This window comes from Sphaerodactylus townsendi, linkage group LG02 (assembly GCF_021028975.2).
Source record: "Sphaerodactylus townsendi isolate TG3544 linkage group LG02, MPM_Stown_v2.3, whole genome shotgun sequence".
Classification (NCBI taxonomy): Eukaryota; Metazoa; Chordata; class Lepidosauria; order Squamata; family Sphaerodactylidae; genus Sphaerodactylus; species Sphaerodactylus townsendi.
The window spans coordinates 40980455-40999912 of NC_059426.1; the positions used below are offsets into that span (position 1 = coordinate 40980455).

The window sequence follows — 19458 nt, forward strand, 5'->3', positions numbered from 1 at the left end:
CTGATGAAAAAGAGGGGGGTCCCATTTGACCACAAAAAAGTAGATACTGGGGATCAGGGACCTGCATGGATGAAAAACATGTGCGATGGACCTTTAAGCAGGAGATGAAATGACCAAGATTGAGTAGGGGGGAAAACTGGCTGGATCCAAACAATAAATACCGCCCATCTTGAATGAGAATTTTTGTTGCCATCCAGTCACAGACTGACCTATGGCAACCTTGATAGGGTTTTTAAAGGAAGAGATGTTCAGAGGTAGCTTGCCATTGCCTGCCTCCACATCACAACCATGATATTCCTTGGAGGTCTCCCATCCAAATATTTGCCAGGGCCAACCATGCTTAGCTTCTGAGATCTGACAGATCAGGCTAACTTTCGATTCGAAAGCCTTTATTGGCATACAAAACAGACTTAGATCAGGCTAACATGGGGCTACCTACATCAGGAACAGATGTAATTAAAGTGCATTTCTAAAAACAACAGAACCTCAAAAGTAATAAGTTCGTATTCCCACTTGTTCTCCGGTTCAAGGTAATAATCCAGGAACAATTTCATCAATTTTTAGACAAGCAAAAGTCATCATTTCCACTGTTAAAAAGATGTATATAAATTATCATTAACCTTGATGACATATGACCGATTGAAAAAGGGTTTAAAGGGAAACAAAAAATAACTCATCGTATTATGAAAACATATAATATGTCAATACAACTTGTATTTTATGAGAAAAGTTTCTAAAAAAATCATAATAGATTTTTATATAATACTAGCAATAAAGCCCCTTGTGTGGAAAAATACAACGAGCTCTAGAAAAGTGCTGCTTCAGTTATGCCCCATGTCAACACAAAAATAGCAGAAGGGAGAAGAAGCTGCCCTCTCCTTTAGTTTTGAAGGGGGCACATTCTTTTAGGGGTGATTTGTGGAGGGGTCATTTGTGTGGATAAGCTCTACAAAGTGTTGCAAGCCTTTTAATTTTTTAATTGGGCAACAAAAGACAGACATTCCTACAGATTCCTAGAAGCCACCCCCAGCCTTTGACGGGCACAAGCTTCCTTTTAACAACGTAGCAAGGCTTGCAACTCTGTGCATTGCCGGGGCACTCTTGTACACGCCCACGGCCTGCGGGGCGCAGAGGATGAGAAAGGATTTGGGGCTGGAGGTGGGGTACAGCTTCCTATTCCCCTTTTGAGCTCCAGAAGCCTTCTCATCTTCTTGCCCTGGCCGAGGCCTTTGCCCACCTGACAGGAGAGGGGTAAAAAAAAGCTGCCACTGGAAGGCGCCCTGCTCTTGGTCGTGCCTTCCACAAGGTGAAGGACTTCGTTGCCATCTCTCGTTCCTTCCCTCTTTCCTTCTTTTCAGTCCCTCCTTCCTGATTGACCAAGACTCCATACCACCAGCTCCTTCCATGCCCTACTCCCCCTTACCTTTCCCTGTCTTCTCAGCTTGTCCTCATTGCTTGCCAACCCCAGAGAACCAACCTCTTTTACATTCTACAACGCGCTTGCATCAGTGCAGCCTGCCCAGTCCTTTAAAAAGTGAGTTGTCACCAATACACCTTGCCTTTTATATAGATAGAAGATTATATGTATAATTGTATTTCAGTCTCTAGAACTAACAGTAATTATGATTTGATTCTGGTTTCTTTCTTCTATTTTAATTTCTATCATTTTCAAAAAACTTTTTAAAAAGTCCACTCCCTTCTGCATGCTGTAGAATCAGAGTAAGTATATGACATAGGACTGTGTTGGTGGTCTAGCTTCTGGAAATAAGGAAATAAGTCAACAGCATTCAGTCATGTCTCTTGTAGGGGTGCCAACTGAGATAGGCATGTTGAGATCTGGAGTTCTGTCCACTAGGAACTGGACAGAGTCCAACGAGAATTCAGTAACGATCCAGAGACTGAGTTTAAATTAATCTATTACCTTTGGGTTTGAATCCAGAGAGGAATGTCATCCTTATCCCATACCATTCAACACAAAGATAAATATTACAAAACGAAAAAGAAAAACAGAATGTGTTCTAAATAAAGAATAGGATTTTTTTTCAAAAAGGTTTTAACATTTAACATGCCCTATGGTCTGAGTCACTGCCATTCAGATGAGTTCACAGTCAAAAGTCATACCCTTTGATGACTTTTCCCCCAGTCATAGGCAGAATGTGCCTTTTCTGTCTATCACAGACGTATCTCAAATTCCATTCTACAGCACTAGCCACTGTGAAGCACCTATTTCCTCCTCCTCCAGTTTGGATTACTGCTTAACTTTTTTCCAGGGCTGATTCTCTTCAGTTAGGCACCTGGTAATTCCAGAGAAAGCATGCACATGCTCAAAAATAAGTATTTGCGGTGATAAGTCTGAACCTGAATCCTGCACAGACTACTTGGAGCCAGCAAACATAACCTTTCTTCTTAACTATCAGTTTAAGAAAGCCCCTGATCTCTAATCCCTGCTACCAGGTGAAGGGGAGAAAGGGGGCATGATTTAGTGCAGGGGTAGGGAACCTGCGGCTCTCCAGATTGGCCATGCTGACAGAGGTTGATGGGAATTGTAGTTCCTGAACATCTGGAGAGCCGCAGGTTCCCTACCCCTGATAGTGCATGAGGTCACTGTTGGTACAAAACCAAAAGTGATGCAATAACAGCATTTCCAGTTTCACACCAGAAGTGATGCTGTGTGTTGGTGCAATGACAACGTTCTTGTCCCCACGACCAGCTTCAGATGGCACCCGATATCAGATTGAGAAATTCAGACTAATTAACCTTCCCTTAGGATGCTTCTTTCCCAGCAGAAGCACACTTTTTCCATTTCTAAAAGCAGCAACCACCATGTTTTAAGAGTTTTATTTGACAGACCTAGGGAAGACGATCAGGCTTGGGTAAACTGTTCCCCTAGCTGAGATCTGTTAGGACAGGTTCCTCAAAGGAACTACCTGAAAAAAGCACTTCTTACCTGATCACAGATCAGCTCCCATTTCTTCTCGTTATCATACTGTCGGAGTAATCTTGCTTTGTCAGGAGGCAGGTTCATTGCATTCTGCAGAGAAAGAGAAAGCAAATATAAGTGACCACAGCAGGCTTCAGGCTGAGAGGGGGCTGACAAGAACAAGTCATAACAACCTGGTTGTGTGTAGGCCTGTTTAAAGTGCCCCCAAGTCACAGCTGACTTAAGGCAACTCCATAGGGTTTTCAAAGCAAGTGATTAAGCAGAGGTGGTTATAATTAACATTAATTGCTTTCTGTTGAATTCCTGGTTAACAGAGAATTCCACAAAAAGGATGCTGAAATGAGAACTACCAGGAAAGCGCAGAGGAAGCAAATGGGATTCATTACAGTCTCTATCAAGGCTTAGAAGAGAGAGGAGTGATGAGTTACTTGTGGTAAACCAACCCCCCCACACACACACATACACACACTTAACTACTGTGCCACAGTAAACAACAGCAGCAAAGCAGATGGGATCACAGGACTCATGGTACAAATATTTAAGACTGCTTCCAAGATAGGAGTGGGAAACTTGTCCTTCCAATGGTAGTTGCTGCAAGCAGAGCAGAAATGGCATCCACATGTCCTGTTACTATGCCACTTGCTCTGCCACCATCTCCACGCCTTCATTCATCCTTCTTACAGACCCTACACCACACAACCCTTTAAAAGGTCTCTCTCTCTCTCTCTCTCTCCCTCTCCCTCCCTTTCCCTCTCTCTCTCTCAACCCAAGAGTGTTGCAGTACTAAAACCAGCTTGGTAAAGAAAAAACCCCTATTTAAATGTTGGGAAGGTAGAATAATGAACTCAGATTTGCCATTTAAAAAGCTGTCCTTAGCTCCACCTCATGGCCACCCATTTGAAGGGAAGAAACGAGAGCCAGATGGGTGGTAAACAAATTGGGCCTGACACAGTCTGGCCATTCCTCTTTATTTTAAAAGTGTAGAGAAATACAGCAAACTGTCCTGTCAACGGCATTTTATAAAATAATAAGAACAAAGATATTGACATCCCCGCCCAATCTAAGCCTGACAGTGGAATACAACAAAAACAGGCAAGGCAGAAGATAAGGCCACAGGAAGATGCACATTGACAAGAAATGAAGAACCCGTTTTTGAATGTAATACTGAATCAGACTATTGGTTGATCTTGCCCAGCAATGTCTACTCTGATTGGTGGCAGCTCTCATATGACTCTGAAAGCAGTCTTTCCACAGCTTTGTTTCCTGAAATCCTCCTTTACTAGACAAGCCAGGGACTGAATCCAGGAACTTGTGGTAACCACCCCACAACTTAACTACTGTGCCACAGTAAACAAGGGCAGCAAAGCAGATGAATTTAAAATATATGTCCCATCACTATGCTACAGCTTTTTGCAGTAACAAACTTTCAACCACTATTATCTTCAGCAGTGTATTGTTATTATGAGCCAGTTATCTCTTGGACATTTCAATGTTCTTAAAGTGCAAACACAGTAATCTTGGGCAAGTATGAGATAAGAAGCGTGTGTGGTTCAAATATGAGATCAATATGGCATTAATAACGGGCAGCAATGATTCTACATATACCTAGTGTAAAATGGTAATCAGAACCTGTCCGAAAAGGGAGAAAAATGCCCAAAAGCACCTGAAAGCACAGGAAAGCAACTCAGATTTTTTGGCCTACATACAACAGGTTCGAGTAGTCACACTGCTCCATACAATAGTTTCAGAAACAAAAGTAGCCCAATATTAAATTGTGTGTAAAATACTGGCTGCATATACATTTTCTAGTGGGATCCAATAGCTATATTCCCTCTCTGTTATCAGATCACTTTATTTCAGAATGGTATACTTTGATCTTTAGAAAGGTTGAAGCTATTGGTTTCCCCTTGGAATCACTCCTCATGCTCACAAAGGTGGAAGCCTTCAGACTAGTTAAGAATAGGCTCTTGGATCTTGATTTTCATAATCTGACTCTTGCTGCCAAGACAACCTGTTCTCCGACTACATTATTAATCCCATGTGAGTGTGGAATTATGGCAGCATATCTTCGTCTGCTGATTAATCCCACCCAGAGGAGAGCCTTGGCTACTGCAAGATGTAATGTGCTGCCATCAGCTCTGCTGGAGGGAAGATTTAAGAATATGGAATGTTCTAAAAGAGTTTGTTCATGTGATATGAATACAGTTGAAACACTTGACCATTCTCTGTTTCTATGCCCTAGATACAACAAGATACGCATGAAATACATGAATTCCATTTTCTTGCAATGTTCTCAGTGGCATGAGTGTTATAAGATACCCAATCTCCTGAACAGCTGGTGTGCTCTTTTGTGAAACTGTTGCAAATTTTATACTGGAAATTAGTAATTTTAACTGCATTTCTTAACCTTGTTTTGATTTAAAATATTGTCCTGTTTTGTATGCCAATAAAGGCTTGTGTTGTTGTGTTGTTAAAAAAATTGTGTATATGTGAAGTACCACTGACTCACAGTCAATTCATGGCAACTCCTCAAGGGGTTTTCAAGGCAAAAAATGGTTTGTCATTGCTTGTCTGGGTGTAGCAATCCTGGACTTTCATCCCATACAAGTACCAAGAAGGGCTGACCCTGCTAAGCTTCTGAGATCTGACAAGATCAGGCTTGCCTCAGATATTTAGGCGAGGGAAATATTAAATTAGGACAAGCCAAATTGTCACAAAATTTAGTGAGCAATTTTGAACTCTCACGGATTCTTTATTAAGACTGTATCTTTAGTACAAAAGGGGAAAAAAACAGAGAGGATACTAAAGCTGGTAAAACTCCAAGTCTGCCTTTTATATAGACTTGTAAAATACAGACGTAATTAGATTGGATAGTGGTTTGGGATACAAGCAAAACCAAAAAAAGATGAAGTCGCTCTCCTTTGTAAATATAAAAGCCAGTAGCTAAGCAGACATCCGTAAATGACCTTCTAAAACATACAGGTCACTTATAAGACCGAGAATGAAAACACAACACAATAGTCATATTAATGAAGCTGGACATAAATTTTAAGTAATGCAGTAAGTTACAAAGTCAACAGTAGCCAGACTGGGTAATACCACTGCTCCGAATAGTTGAAGGCAGGTAACAATTTCCCAGTTGCCCCCAACTAATATTCTACGAGGGTTGCCAAAGGCTTGGAGAACAAAATGTCCTGTCCCTTTATTAGGTGTGTAATGTGTGAAAATGGGCAACTGAAGCTTTTCATGACATGGAGGGAAATAAAATCCCACATTATATCACAGTGGTAGTGGAACTGAAGTCATGTCCCAACCAGTTTATGGCAACCCCATAGATTTTCAAGGTAAGATACTAACAGAGCTGGTTTACTACTGCCTGCCTCTGCGTAGGGTCCCTGGTAGTGATCCTGGTTGTCCTCCTGTGCAAGTACTAACAAGGCCAACCCTGTTAAGATCTGATGATATCTGGCAAGCCTCGATCATCCAGGTCAGGGCTATATCATAGTAACTATCCCTCAATCAAGTGTCTCAGTTGCAGAATAGCCATAAAATAGCAGCAGGTATTCACAGAATATTCAACAATATATAGGCAAGACCCATATGCTCCATCCATATAAAATGCCGACTTATAACAGATGAGGCAATCCCTGTTACGGCAACTCTGTGGTACGATACATTCATCTACTAAATGAGCAGTTTTAAAGGTACAGGAATCCTACCAGTGAAAAACAGTAGGCAGCTCCATTATCAAGGCACAGGTTGACAGAGTGCTCTTCTGATATCATTTGCAGTGATATCTTTGCAGTGAACACTCTACAACAAAGTCCTCAGATGTAGGAGTTAGAGTTACCAATATAGAATGAACTCTACTACCCTATGTATTATGATGATCCCTTTTTTCCCAACCTGGCAGAGGAATTGCTAAATTCCTGTATTTAAAAGCTTTGGCTTTTTAAAAGAAGAGATCTTGAAATATCATTAAAATGCTAATGAAGTACTATTTTACTGTAACAGCAGGGCAACACTCTGATTTTAAAATGTCACTGCATGCAAACTGAAGGAGATAATTTACGTACTTGGGCTCTAATCTGTGACTGCAGTGATATAGCCTTTCACATATAAAATAAAATTCTAAATGGGAAGTGATGGCCAATTACCAATCACCAATAAAATGTCTGAATGGTTACAAACAGGTTTGTCTAAACATCACAGGACAAAGATTATCAATTGCAATAAAGACCTTTAGGATTGCTTCAAGTGCTGAATTCCAAAAAAAAGCAATCCACAAATCTCGGTGCTGATTTTTCCTTGGAAGTGACATGCCTAATTCCTTCTCTTGCTATCACCAGATACTGGGTGGACTTGGACACTAAATGGCCCACCAGGCAAAAGCCTCCAATATCGCTGTGATACATCACAAGCATCCTTAGTCGTCTGCTGATGACAGCTAAACTGTGCTCTCTGGATCCCTCAGACTCAGTTTCCCTGTGATGGTACAGAAAGAGACTACATCAGCCTTTTTGCTATTGTTTAAAAAAAGAGGTGTTCATTAGTAGGCTGCACCAATTTCCACCAATTCCTCCTTCAGGATTTGGGTCAGCACACACACACACCCCGCAAGTGCTGGTATTCAGTACCAGTGAGTACCACCACAAAAAACACCATGATTACAGTGCAGCAGGGAAATGGATTATTTTTATAATATACACTCTGCCTTTCCCCCAGGCTCAAGGTAGCTTATGGATTCAATTTTAAAAGACACAAAATACAAGAATGCCCCGAGGCCTTCCCTCTCTCCAAGAAAAAATGCCTGTAGCCTCATTTTTAAATACCTACCAAATAAAATGGTGTTGCAGTACCTTCTCTAGAAACAGCACTTCCTTACCTCCTCAGGGAGACCAATCCCTAGAGTAGGAGCTATGATGGAAAAAACATGGGCCCTGGACTATGTCAGATGGGCCACCCTAAGTGGGGGAATAATCAGCCATGAAAGGGTTTCAAGATCCTTATCAGCACCTTGAATTGATACTGGAAACAAACTGGGAGCCAACACAGGTGTTTTAGAACCAGCAAAATACGTTCCCACCCGCTAGCCCTGGGCAATACCTTCAACATGTATCTACATTGTACTCTCTAATGACCTAATGTCTGGGTCTTATGACATACATGTGTAATACTGAGGGAGAGTAGACAGGGATTGCTACGGTTAACACTGCCACAGAGGGAAATGAATGGCTTCTCTTACTAACCATTCTAATTATTTTTATTGTAAGCAATTTGGTTTTATATTGCACTGTAAATCACCTGGGAGACTAGATATGGATGGAAGGTGGTCTAGAAATATATTGAACAAATAAATAAGCAAATGGATGCCGGTGCCAGAGATCGCCCATAGCTGTCCAGCACCTGTCCATGCCTCCCCATTTTTCAAGAGACCTTCTGGAAGGATGTCAACTAATACATTTCTATATGTGTATTTTGAAAATTTATTATTATACATGTGGTGGGAAATGTGTATTTGCTGCCTCAAAATATATGAAGCAGATCTTCGTAATGACTGCTGGATCAGCAATAAAGATTGCGGGATCAAAATTTCAAAAAATAGGTATTTCAATGAGGTTGTGGAATTCTGACACACAACTCAACATTCAAGTAGAGAACATTCTTTCATTACAGAAATTTCCAAACAGTGTCTTCTGCAAGAATTCCTCAGAATTCCCTGGAATTCCCCAGAATTCCCTAGTCTAGTGATAGCTATGGTAATGGACGGGAAACTTCTCCGTGATGCAACATGCCCCACTCTGCTGACCTTACCCTGCAAATGTGCAACCATTAGGTAAGTTCTTATGTTGGAGCACATTCTTAGTTCATGCAGAATAACAGAGAAGCCTAGCAGACTTGACCAACCACCAGTATGAATTGAGAATGCTTCCTAAAATATGGCCCAGAGTATTTTGTACTATGATGACACCACAGCTCTGGAAAGCAACTGATTCCCAAAAAGAGGCCTGTGGTATGAACAGATTTGATGCATTGCACTACTGGAAAAAAAAACTCACCCAACAAATTACAGTCCAGTTCAAATGAGGGTGGGAAAGTACAGTAGCTAGGGTTCTCCAGTGGTACAGGCAGGAGAAAAATTGTAAAATCCGCCAGCCTCCATGGGAATCTCATAGCAGAAAGAAACTTTTGCGCCACAGAGTCCAGGGGCTGAAAGCCCAGTGGAAGCCACTTGCTGGTAGCTCCACCTTGGACCAGTATCTGGAAGGCCCTGTCCCCCATAGGTGTGCAACTGCGCACCAGACAGGCACCATAGAGCTCAGCGTCACCCCCCTGGAAGCATGAATGCCCTCACAACTGGTTGGGGTGTCCCTTACGCTAGTGGAATGGGCACTTCCATCAGTACGAACTGCACTGCATCTAGTGGGGGATTCACCACCACCACCACCCACTCTGGATTGTGCTATGAGTCCAGCTAGAGGCTGTAAATAGTTGTAAATAGTTGTTCAACAAATACAAAGCCTCCCCATTTCTCAAAGGCCCTTCCATAAAATATTACCTACTACGTTTTTATTGTGTTGCCTTGAACATTAAATATTATACATTTTAATATGTCTTTTTATGAATTTTAAGGTACTACTAACTGTACAATTTCTGTTGTTTGTATGCATACTTCTATTTGATAGTGTGAAAGTTCTCATGGTAAGACTTCTTTTCTCATCTCAAGAGACTGAATCCAGAAGTCATGTTCCACCAGAGAAAGCAAGGAATTTTCTCAAACTTTGCCTTCTCATTGCAGATCCTCACCTCACTTTCTTAATGCAGGCCCACGTTTCACCACACTCTGTGCCTGAGGTTCCACTGTTTTATAAGGGCACTGTTTTGGGAGGTCAGTTCTGGGCTGTATGTATTTGTGTGTGTGGGTGCATATTTGTGTATACATCTGGAGAATCAGGGAAGAAATTCCTCAGGCATTTGAACCATGAAGGTAGGCAAGGACATTCTACATTGAAATTTGCTAATGCAACAAGAAGAAGCCAACAATATTTCCTCATATATCTAGTGAAATATAACACTGAACAATTTGTCTATTCAGTGCTATGCAATTTTATTGAACTCACATAAAATAAACCACATATGCTTTCATCTACTGTCGAAATGGGATAATGCCATGCACTGGAGAGAAAGTTATCGAGGATTGTACATGTAAGTTCAATTATTTGTAAGAAGATCCCAGTTTTCAAATTCTTTTTAATGGGAAGAACCCGCTGATCATTTCTGCTTTAAGTTCTCAAGCTGGTGTCCACAAGGGGGGGGGGGTCTCTTTTGCTCAACATTACTATTACCAGGATATCATTTTATTTAAAAAAATCTACCACTTCTTTGCCAGAAAAGAGAAATGCAAATTAGATGTAGCAATAGCTTGCTTTAATAGCTTACCATAACCATACTAGCATTGAGCAGGAAGTGCAACATCAGTTGCATTCCTGGAATTATAACAGTGTTGAAATTCCAAAGGGGGGTGGGAATGGAAGTAACACAAGACTAATCAAAACGAACTACACCTCAAGATCATATAAACTCCTAAGTCAATACTAAACAATATAGATGAGCTTGGCAAAATACTCTAAAAACATGTCCACTGTCAAATGAGGGGAAAGAATATTACTACAGTGCAGCAATATTCCTTCCAGTCTAGGGAGGGTAGAGTTTCAGTCACTCATCTATTTTCCCAGAAACCAATATTTTTTCCTTACATTAATTCACATTAGGTGTTCAACTAATAAGAAAAAACACTAAGAAATGCAGTAAAAATGCACTTCATCTTATATTTAATGCTGAGTCTTGCCTCAGAGTGTAGATCAAAAAATCCACACAATGGAGCTAACGACCTAGGTTTAAACACACACACACCCCAACAACAACAACAACAACCCTGAACTCTTTAAAAATACACTGGGATTGTTTAAAAAATCTTAAGAACAGAAGAGAGGTTTGTAGGTTTAAGAAGTAAATGTTTACCAATATCTTGCAACAAGACAATATGAGATTTCAGTGGCCATTTCAGGGTTGCAAGAAGGGAGAGGGAGCTGTAAGCGGTGACAAGGAAAGGAAAAGAGAAAATAGTTATGGGAGGGGAAATGAGTTCCCTCCCAGAATCCTTACAGTCCCCAGCCCCATTAGTTATTGGGTACTTTTCAAGAGACATCTTGACTGTCTTCCTAACCATGTCACCTTTTTACTAATGTCACTGGATTTCTTCTCTCATTTGTCTTCGACTTATGCCCTTCAACTCCACCAGGAAAGGTTATGTTTTAATTTTGCATCAGAATGATTCATATTCTATCCTGAAGACATCTATAGTGTGATATCTGTTTCCTCCTGTAATCATTCTATTGGATTAAGTGCACAAGAACTGCATAACATTTGTAGTCAGCATTATAGTGCAATCTCTTCCAACTGAACACAAAGTTGGCTCCACATCGCTGAGAACTGATTCTGCTCAAGTCCCACTGAAAGGAACAGCTGTGCAAGAATCTCCTTTGGGTTGTACTACTCATTTACTTTGTATCGTCAGCCTAGACTAGAGAGCCCTGAGGCTTAATGATATAGGAGCACTATGTCACAGGACTCGTGACCTTACAATTGTAGGTGGACACCTGAGAAATGTTAAAGATTGAACTACAAAACTAAAGTATGAATGCAACCAACAAATTTGCAATCATGTGTATTATGTTAGGTACATTTGCCAAGGAACTGTGATTAGCTGAAACTCACTATCAAGTTAGTAGACTCAATTGCAAACTTGTGCATAGTAGGGGAATGTTTGCCCATGCATGGTATGTAAAATAAATCTACAGCTGTAGTCCTAAACAGAACTACTAGGAAGAGAATCCCACTAACCTCAAGGAAATTTACTTCTGATTGAACATTTAAAGAGCCAGACTGTAAATCTTAAATGTCTTCTGTCCTTTTCAGAGAGAGAGGTTTATACAGAATCTAAAAGTAACATTTCTGCCACCTGTGAAATTTCACATAGCCATGAATTCTCTTGCCTATTTCTTCTAGATTCTCACACTGTGAAAATGTGATTAGAGGTTCAGAACCATTTAAGGGAACCCGCTTACTTGCCACATATTTTGGCATCTACATTGACCTATGAACTAGATAAATTCACAGGTAAAAAGGCAGGAAATGATTGCATTTCTAATTCTTACAGCCCTCCCCCTCCTTTGAGAATTGGTCATTAGATTGCTCCAGCAAGTGACTCATTGAGAGAAAAAATCTGTAGTGCTTTTGACTTTCCTATGGGAGCATATTGCTTCACTATTTTTCCCCCTCTTGCAAATGTTTTCCCTTCAGGCCACAATTCTTGTTCCACCTTGTTTTTAAATTACAAAATTTTTCTCATTCTTCACGCTGACTGCTAACCTGCATGGTAGATGGAAGGCTGTAACAATAGCAAAGCAAGTCTCCTTTCATATGTCACATTTTTTCCTCCTCTTCCAACCAGTTCAGCTATACTTGTAATTTTTCCTTTAAGCCAGAGATCTTTTCTACGTATGTTTTTTGTTGAGAGGGGCCTTCTTTTAATCCTTCCTAGCAGATGAGGATCTAAAGAGCATTCCAAGACCGCACAAAGCACCAAGGTTATGTAAAGCATTGCTATTGGCAACGGAACCACTAAATCACCTTGAACTGTGATCTTAGAGCAGCACAAAGCCATGGAGAAAGTTTCTGAAAGTCAGATCTCACTGAAATCAACAAGCTCATGCAACGCAAGGGTTTAGGGGTGCTTTGAGGTTCAAGGCACTTCAAAGACACTCCATATACTGCACATATCACTTTCTATTGACAATAGAAACTTATTTTGTCTGGTGTCCTGGCTGTATGAGAAAGATCTTCTCTTTCTATGACCCCGGCAAATACATCTGGCTGTAATATTTTTACTGTTGTATCCTGAGCAGCTGTATTTTATTTAGTGAATCTGACACTGTTACCTAAGCTGTTTATAGTAGTCTTTCCCATTCCATGGTGGAATCCAAAAAGCATATTATATGCATGTCAGCCATTCTCATTTTTCATGAGGGTGGAATAGTTAAAGTGATGGGCTTGGAATGAGGAGACCTTAAATAATTAAGAGCACAGTCCCTCAGCAGGATCCTATATTTGGAATCCTCTGCTTAGTGGGGTTTCGCTCCTAGAAAAGTGCTCTTAGGAGTGCATTATGAGTGACAATGGGATAGCTACAGTCGCTCAGCCTAACTTACTTTAAAGTTGGGACAAAATGTCAAAGGGAGATCAACATTTGCCCCCCCCCTCCCTTGGGGGAAAGACTGAATAAAGATGTAATAAGTTAATTTTTATTTGTAATGAGGATTTTCCACTCAGACTGAGTCCAGATATTAACTGTTACATTATTACTTCTCCAGATTAGTTTGTGATACCTCTCTGCATATGCATTAAAATCAGTGGTGTGTCAACAGAAAATTGAGCCCCCTCCCCCTCCGGTGAAAATCCAGTACAGGAAATATGGTTTTAACTGTGATCTATGGCCTTCATTAGCTTAATGTTTTTATACTTTGAACATTTTAAAACTCTTATTTATCGTATTTTGATTGCTTTATATTTGTCATCAACTGAAGAAGAAGAAGAAGAAGAAGAAGAAGAAGAAGAAGAAGGAGGAGGAGGAGGAGGAGGAGGAGGAGGAGGAGGAGGAGGAGGAGGAGGAGGAGGAGGAGAACGCCGCCGCCGCCGCCGCCGCCGCCGCCGACGACGACGACTGGCATTTTTAGGTCCTGGTAAAATGTATTCTGCCTTCCCCATGTGAGGACCCTGATTATTCCCTCCCTGCAGGGAATCCATGAACAAGTATACTGTGAGGGGGAAACTAAGAGTCTCTAGCAGAACTGTCTATCCTTACCCAATGGGGGTGGCCATGTTAGTCAGTACCAGCAAATAATGGGGAATATAAATAATTTAAATGACTTTACAAATGTTAATATGTTCCACTAACCTCTATGTAGCCTCTGTCCTTTTCTAATTGGATTTATTTATTATGTGTACTGTCCAGGACGTTAATCCCATTTCAACCACCTCTCAGTACAGGGTTTACAAGGCAAGAGACATTGCCTGCCTCCACACAGCAACCCTGGTATTCCTTATAGGATTCCCATCCATATACTTGCCAGGTCAAACCTGCTTAGCTTCTGAGATCTGATAAGACCAGGCTGGCCTGGACATTCCATGTCAGGGCATGTGCTTTTGGTTGGATTTCATTTTAATCTAGTCTCATTTTCTAACTCTTTCTTCTTCTCCTTTTTCCAATTCTTGTGCATTACTATATACGCCTAATGGATATATTTATCATGTATCTGATGAACTAAGCTCTGATTCCTAAAAATAAATTTTGACTTGCAAAAATATTTTTTGTTAGTCTTTAAAACACCTTTGGACTCTTCATTTTTAAAATCACTTCTCTTTATGATGATGTGGCTGCTGGACTATTATGAGGCCATGAAGATCACAGAAATCCTGTTTCGCATCCTTTTGCTTAGGGCTTTAAACACACCATCCTTTCAGCCTCAGATCAGCACCTACTATGGCCACTTTGGCATGATGTCTGCTGTCAGTATTAATCTAATTTAGCCCCGCAGTAACCTTGAAAAATAGGATATAAATATTCCCATTTTATAACTGAATCTAAAACACTTTTACTTGTTCAAAGCAATCTAATACAATCTTAACTATATATAGATATAGAGTGGTTCAAAGTCAATTCTGGCTGATGAGAGAAAGTTGCAGCAGAGAGTGGGAGTGAAGGACAGGAACAGGGATATGGGAGACGGAAGGCCAGGCAGCTATGCCAGAGCTGGGGGGGCGGGCGGGCTTCTCTGTTTGAAGGCCCCAGAACCGTGGTTGCCACTGCCAGGGCCACTCTGGGGGTCCAAGAGGGCCTGCTGCCTACGTCAGTCCTGTAGCCATGCTTTGCTGCTTTGCCACCGCCTCCTCTGTGCTGCCGTTGCCAGCGCCAGAGTGAATCCTGAGCAGCAGCCAAGAGGAAAATATGACCACGGCTGCTCTGCTGCCTCCTTTGCACCCCCGATCAAATTTCTTAAAGGCTAGTCACACCCCATCTTAAAATCTTATGAAGTCTAATTTCATAACAGGAACTCATTATTGCCTCTAAATTCCAACAAAATATCACTGATAGCATTACTAATTACTCTATGTCTGAGTTTGGTTCTAAGATGCCAAACAGATACCAGACCTATCCTATATAAGGATTTTCAGTGTAATCATATCTTACGCAGCCAGGGACACATTACAAGCTTACAATGCTAACCCAGTTCCATTGGATCCATTGGATAAACAGCTACAAAAGTTCAACACAACTGCAACAGGAGATTGTGGGGAGAAGAGTAGTGATCGCAAGTTATAACAAAGTGGAAAATAAATTAAAATGACTCAGAGGAAAAACTAGACAAAGTAAAAAAAAAAGCCATGTCCAGATATTTAAACTTATTCAAAAGCAGCCAGGGAAGACAAAGATTTAGATTGGACCAAAAAAATTAACTGTTTTCCCCCACGCATGTTTGTAGGACGACCCCCCCACCCGCCACCCAGATGCTACTCTACTCAGTAATAAAAAATGATAGGTCAACTGTCTTGTTTTTTTCCTTCTCAGAGCTAACAGCAGCTGTGGGGGGTCCATATATAACGGCTACCCTGTACACTGATTCAAATTACCCCTCAGCTGTTTTTAATATAAATTAAAGACATCAGGAGATCTCATCACAGATTTTGTCTATTTTCACCCTCAGTATGTTAGAATTATTTGATATTTATCAGGCGGAACAGTTTTCGGACATGATCAATCTGTGTACAATGGATGACAGATGGCGGAAGATGCTTCTATTTTAATTAAATTCCTATTTGTTGTGACAGTTTGTCTTTAGTAAGATGGTCCTATATCCTCTTCTATCAGATTTATACAGGATGGCTTTGACCTTTCCAAGGCATAAATGTTTTTACTTGGTCAGCATTCAGAAGCAAAAAAATAGTCTTCTTGTGAAGTATCTCTGCTTGATGGTCTCGATATATACTCGCTATTGTTAAAACAGAATTCACACAGGTCTTGTGATGGCATTTAAAATATCAAGCACTTTTGTCCAAAAGTAATGAACAGCTTGTACATAACCACTTGTTAATGTAGTGTTCATCAAAATTCCAGGGCTCCCAACAGTTGACACAGCCCTCCAGACAAAATGAACCTCTGAATCCCGCTCCTGTAATTGAAACCAGCCTAAATATTATATTAGCCAAACACATTGCCCATCCACCCAGAATTTTAACCCTCTTGTCCCCAAAGGTGAACCTGAACAATCCTTATTTCCCCAGAATTTATCAGATGGAAACATTTTTGAAACATCATCCATAGTAAGGTGCTACCTGGCCAGGAGTGCAAATGCCTACTCCTGTGTCCTTATAGGAACATTTGTTCTTGTTTGTGTAGCGTACCACCCTCCTTATTCTGGCTGAATGAAATGGCCTGCTGTACAAAATCAATTAATGGATGAATTGTAAGGCCCCGTCCACTCCTCAGTTGAGGTTAGAAGCAATTTTGGTCTACCTCTAGTTGTACATCTAAGTACTAGTAAATACGTATCCCATGTACTTTGAATTAGTTGGTCTCTATTGCTTTTTCTTTATTGTGCAGGAATAAAACCTCCATACACATAGGCAAAAGATCCCTTGGTTGTGTTGTGTTTTCCGGGCTGTGTGGCCGTGGTCTAGTAGATCTTGTTCCTACATCTGTGGCTGGCATCTTCAGAGGTGTATCACAGAGAAAAGTCTGTTTCACACTGTGTCTAATGAGAAGGGAAAGTTTAGTGGGGTATATTGTCCATGTACCAGGGTGGCTACCAGTACTTATAAAATGGACTGATAACCCCATTCGCAATACAATGCACTCAACCACACCTATGCATAGCAAGGTTCACCCAAACATGTGCTGATTGGTTCCCCACCCTGGGACATGGACAATATACCCCACTAAACTTTCCCTTCTCATTAGACACAATATGAAACAGACTTTTCTCTGTGATACATCTCTGAAGATGCCAGCCACAGATGCAGGTGAAACATTAGGAGCAAGATCTACCAGACCACAGCCACACAGCCTGAAAAACCCACCACAACCAGTTGAATCCGGCCATGAAAGCCTTCGACAATACAAAAGATCCCTTGTTTATCTGGCTTAAGATCCTATAACATCCTAATTTTGCCCTTTTAGGGTCCAGTTCAGGTAGAAATATAACCTGAGGGGTTTTTTTTAAAGTTGAATCTGTAGTATCTAATACCAATCAGTTTTAACTTCTGGCAACTTGATTCAAAATTGATAACAGAAATATGATCATAATTAACTACATCTACAAAACAGAAAAATTGTTTCTCCATTCAAAGGAAGAAAATCAGGTCCTCTCCCCCCCTTACCCAAAAAGCTCAGGACAGTCAATAAATGATGCAAAAAGAGAACTGAGAGTACCAGAATTTAACCTTTCCCCCCGAAAATACATATAGTGGTCAATGTGCAAGGATTGTTAAGCAGGCAAACACTTTACAAGGGTTGTACCTAAGAATGTGATCAAGTTAATTGGATTTTTCTGTTTTACATCTAGTCCATCTTAAATTTTCTGATATTCTGAACAGGCAAAGCATGGGGCTTAGAAAGTCATTCTCTAGAACAGTGGGTCGCGACCCCTTTGCGGGTCGAACGACCCTTTCACAGGGGTGGTCTAAGACCACTGGAAAACACATATTTCCAATGGTCTTAGGAACCGAGACACAAATAATTTTATGGTTAAGGGTCACCACAACATGAGGAACTGTATTAAAGGGTTGCGGCATTACGAAGGTTGAGAACTACTGCTCTAGAATAACACAACAGATTTCTCATATATCACCTGTGTCACCTGTTTGTTATCGTGAAGCCTCAGAAACAGCTGCCAATGGATCTCATAATGCACACTGTCTACTGTTTGCCAATCATATGCTGTTCAATAAGTACACAGCTTCTCTATCTCTATACCCACAACCCTTTTGGCTATGTACCTCTTTCACAACTAGAATTAAGCCGGAGTACATGAGCCAGGAATTAATGGCTGTTTTTCCCAGTTTATCCCCGTTTTCACCACCTTCCCCTCTCACTGTCATTTCCCTTACATTAAAAGTTTAGATGGGACATATCTTTTTGTACTTTGCAGAGGGCCCTGTACTGTGGTGTTAGGGAGGGCATAAATAACTTCATAAAGCTTAGTAGAGTTGTCACAATTAAATAAGAAGAAAATAAGCAATGCCCCCCAGGGCAAAAGGTCACCACAACATTACAAATTACTCATATCAGAGCACTCTGATTTAACAAGCCCTGCTGGACAATCTACTCAAGCAGCAAAATCTAGAGCAGGGGTAGGGAATCTGCGGCTCTCCAGATGTTCAGGAACTACAATTCCCATCAGCCTCTGTCAGCATGGCCAATTGGCCATGCTGATAGGGGCTGATGGGAATTGTAGTTCCTGAACATCTGGAGAGCCGCAGGTTCCCTACCCCTGATCTAGAGGCATTTGGCCTAATCCAATCATAGAAGCTCATGTATAAAGTCAGAAGGTGGCAGGTTCCTCAAATTGGCTCAGTGGTGCTAAATGAAGTTAGGGGTACACCAGTTCATATCTTCTGCAGTGGCAGGCTTTTGTCTGTGGTGCAATTGACAACTGTAATGACTGCAAACCGATGAAGTGAGGAGTGAGCTCAGTGCATAAGATATTAGACTAATTAATGAGGACTACCTACCAAAAGAGCAGACTATAGTTTAGGGCAGCCTGATCTCCTCGGATGTCAGAAGCTTAGCAGAGTTGACTCTGGCAAGTATTTGGATGGGAGACTTCCAAGGAATACCAGGGATGTGACCCAGAGTCAGGCAATGGCAAACCACCCCTGAATGTCTCTTGCCTTGAAAACCACATCAGTCATGATAAGTTATAAGTGACTTGACAGAGAGAGAAAAAGTGGTGGAGGGGAAATTGGCCAATGCCCAGGAAAATAGGATGCCTCTGGCAGAACCTTGTTCCTTTCATGACCTGAGGACAGATTCCCCACAACAGGAACAGCCTTTTGTCGTCCCGAAAGCAAAACTATCACGTTTACTATTAGCATAGTCTTAGCTGCTAAGCAGCAACAGGAAACAGATGCATTTCAGGATTATTTTTAAAAAGCCATATTCCTGGGACAGTGCACATCACGCTCAGCTACATTTCACTATCTTCCATTAGAGTAAAAGCCCTAGGCCAGAGGGACGTGACCCATGTTGGCTGAACTCATACAACCACTCAAAATTTTGTGAATGTAAACACTTTCTGCTTCCGACAAAGCACTGCTATGCAGCCTTGTAGCCAGGAAGGCTACAAAAACCTGGATGGCGGCCAAAAATATTAGCATATGCCTCCAGCCTCAGCATTTTA

General features: G+C 41.1%; 1 protein-coding gene across 1 annotated transcript in view; it reads right to left on the bottom strand.

Moving 5' to 3' along the window:
* Positions 1 to 19458, bottom strand: part of FMNL2 (formin like 2) — a 262288-nt gene that overhangs the window by 121807 nt on the left and 121023 nt on the right. The window contains exon 2 of the mRNA XM_048484488.1: positions 2948 to 3031. Coding sequence (XP_048340445.1) covers positions 2948 to 3031 — 84 coding nt within the window. The remainder of the gene's footprint in view (positions 1 to 2947; positions 3032 to 19458) is intronic.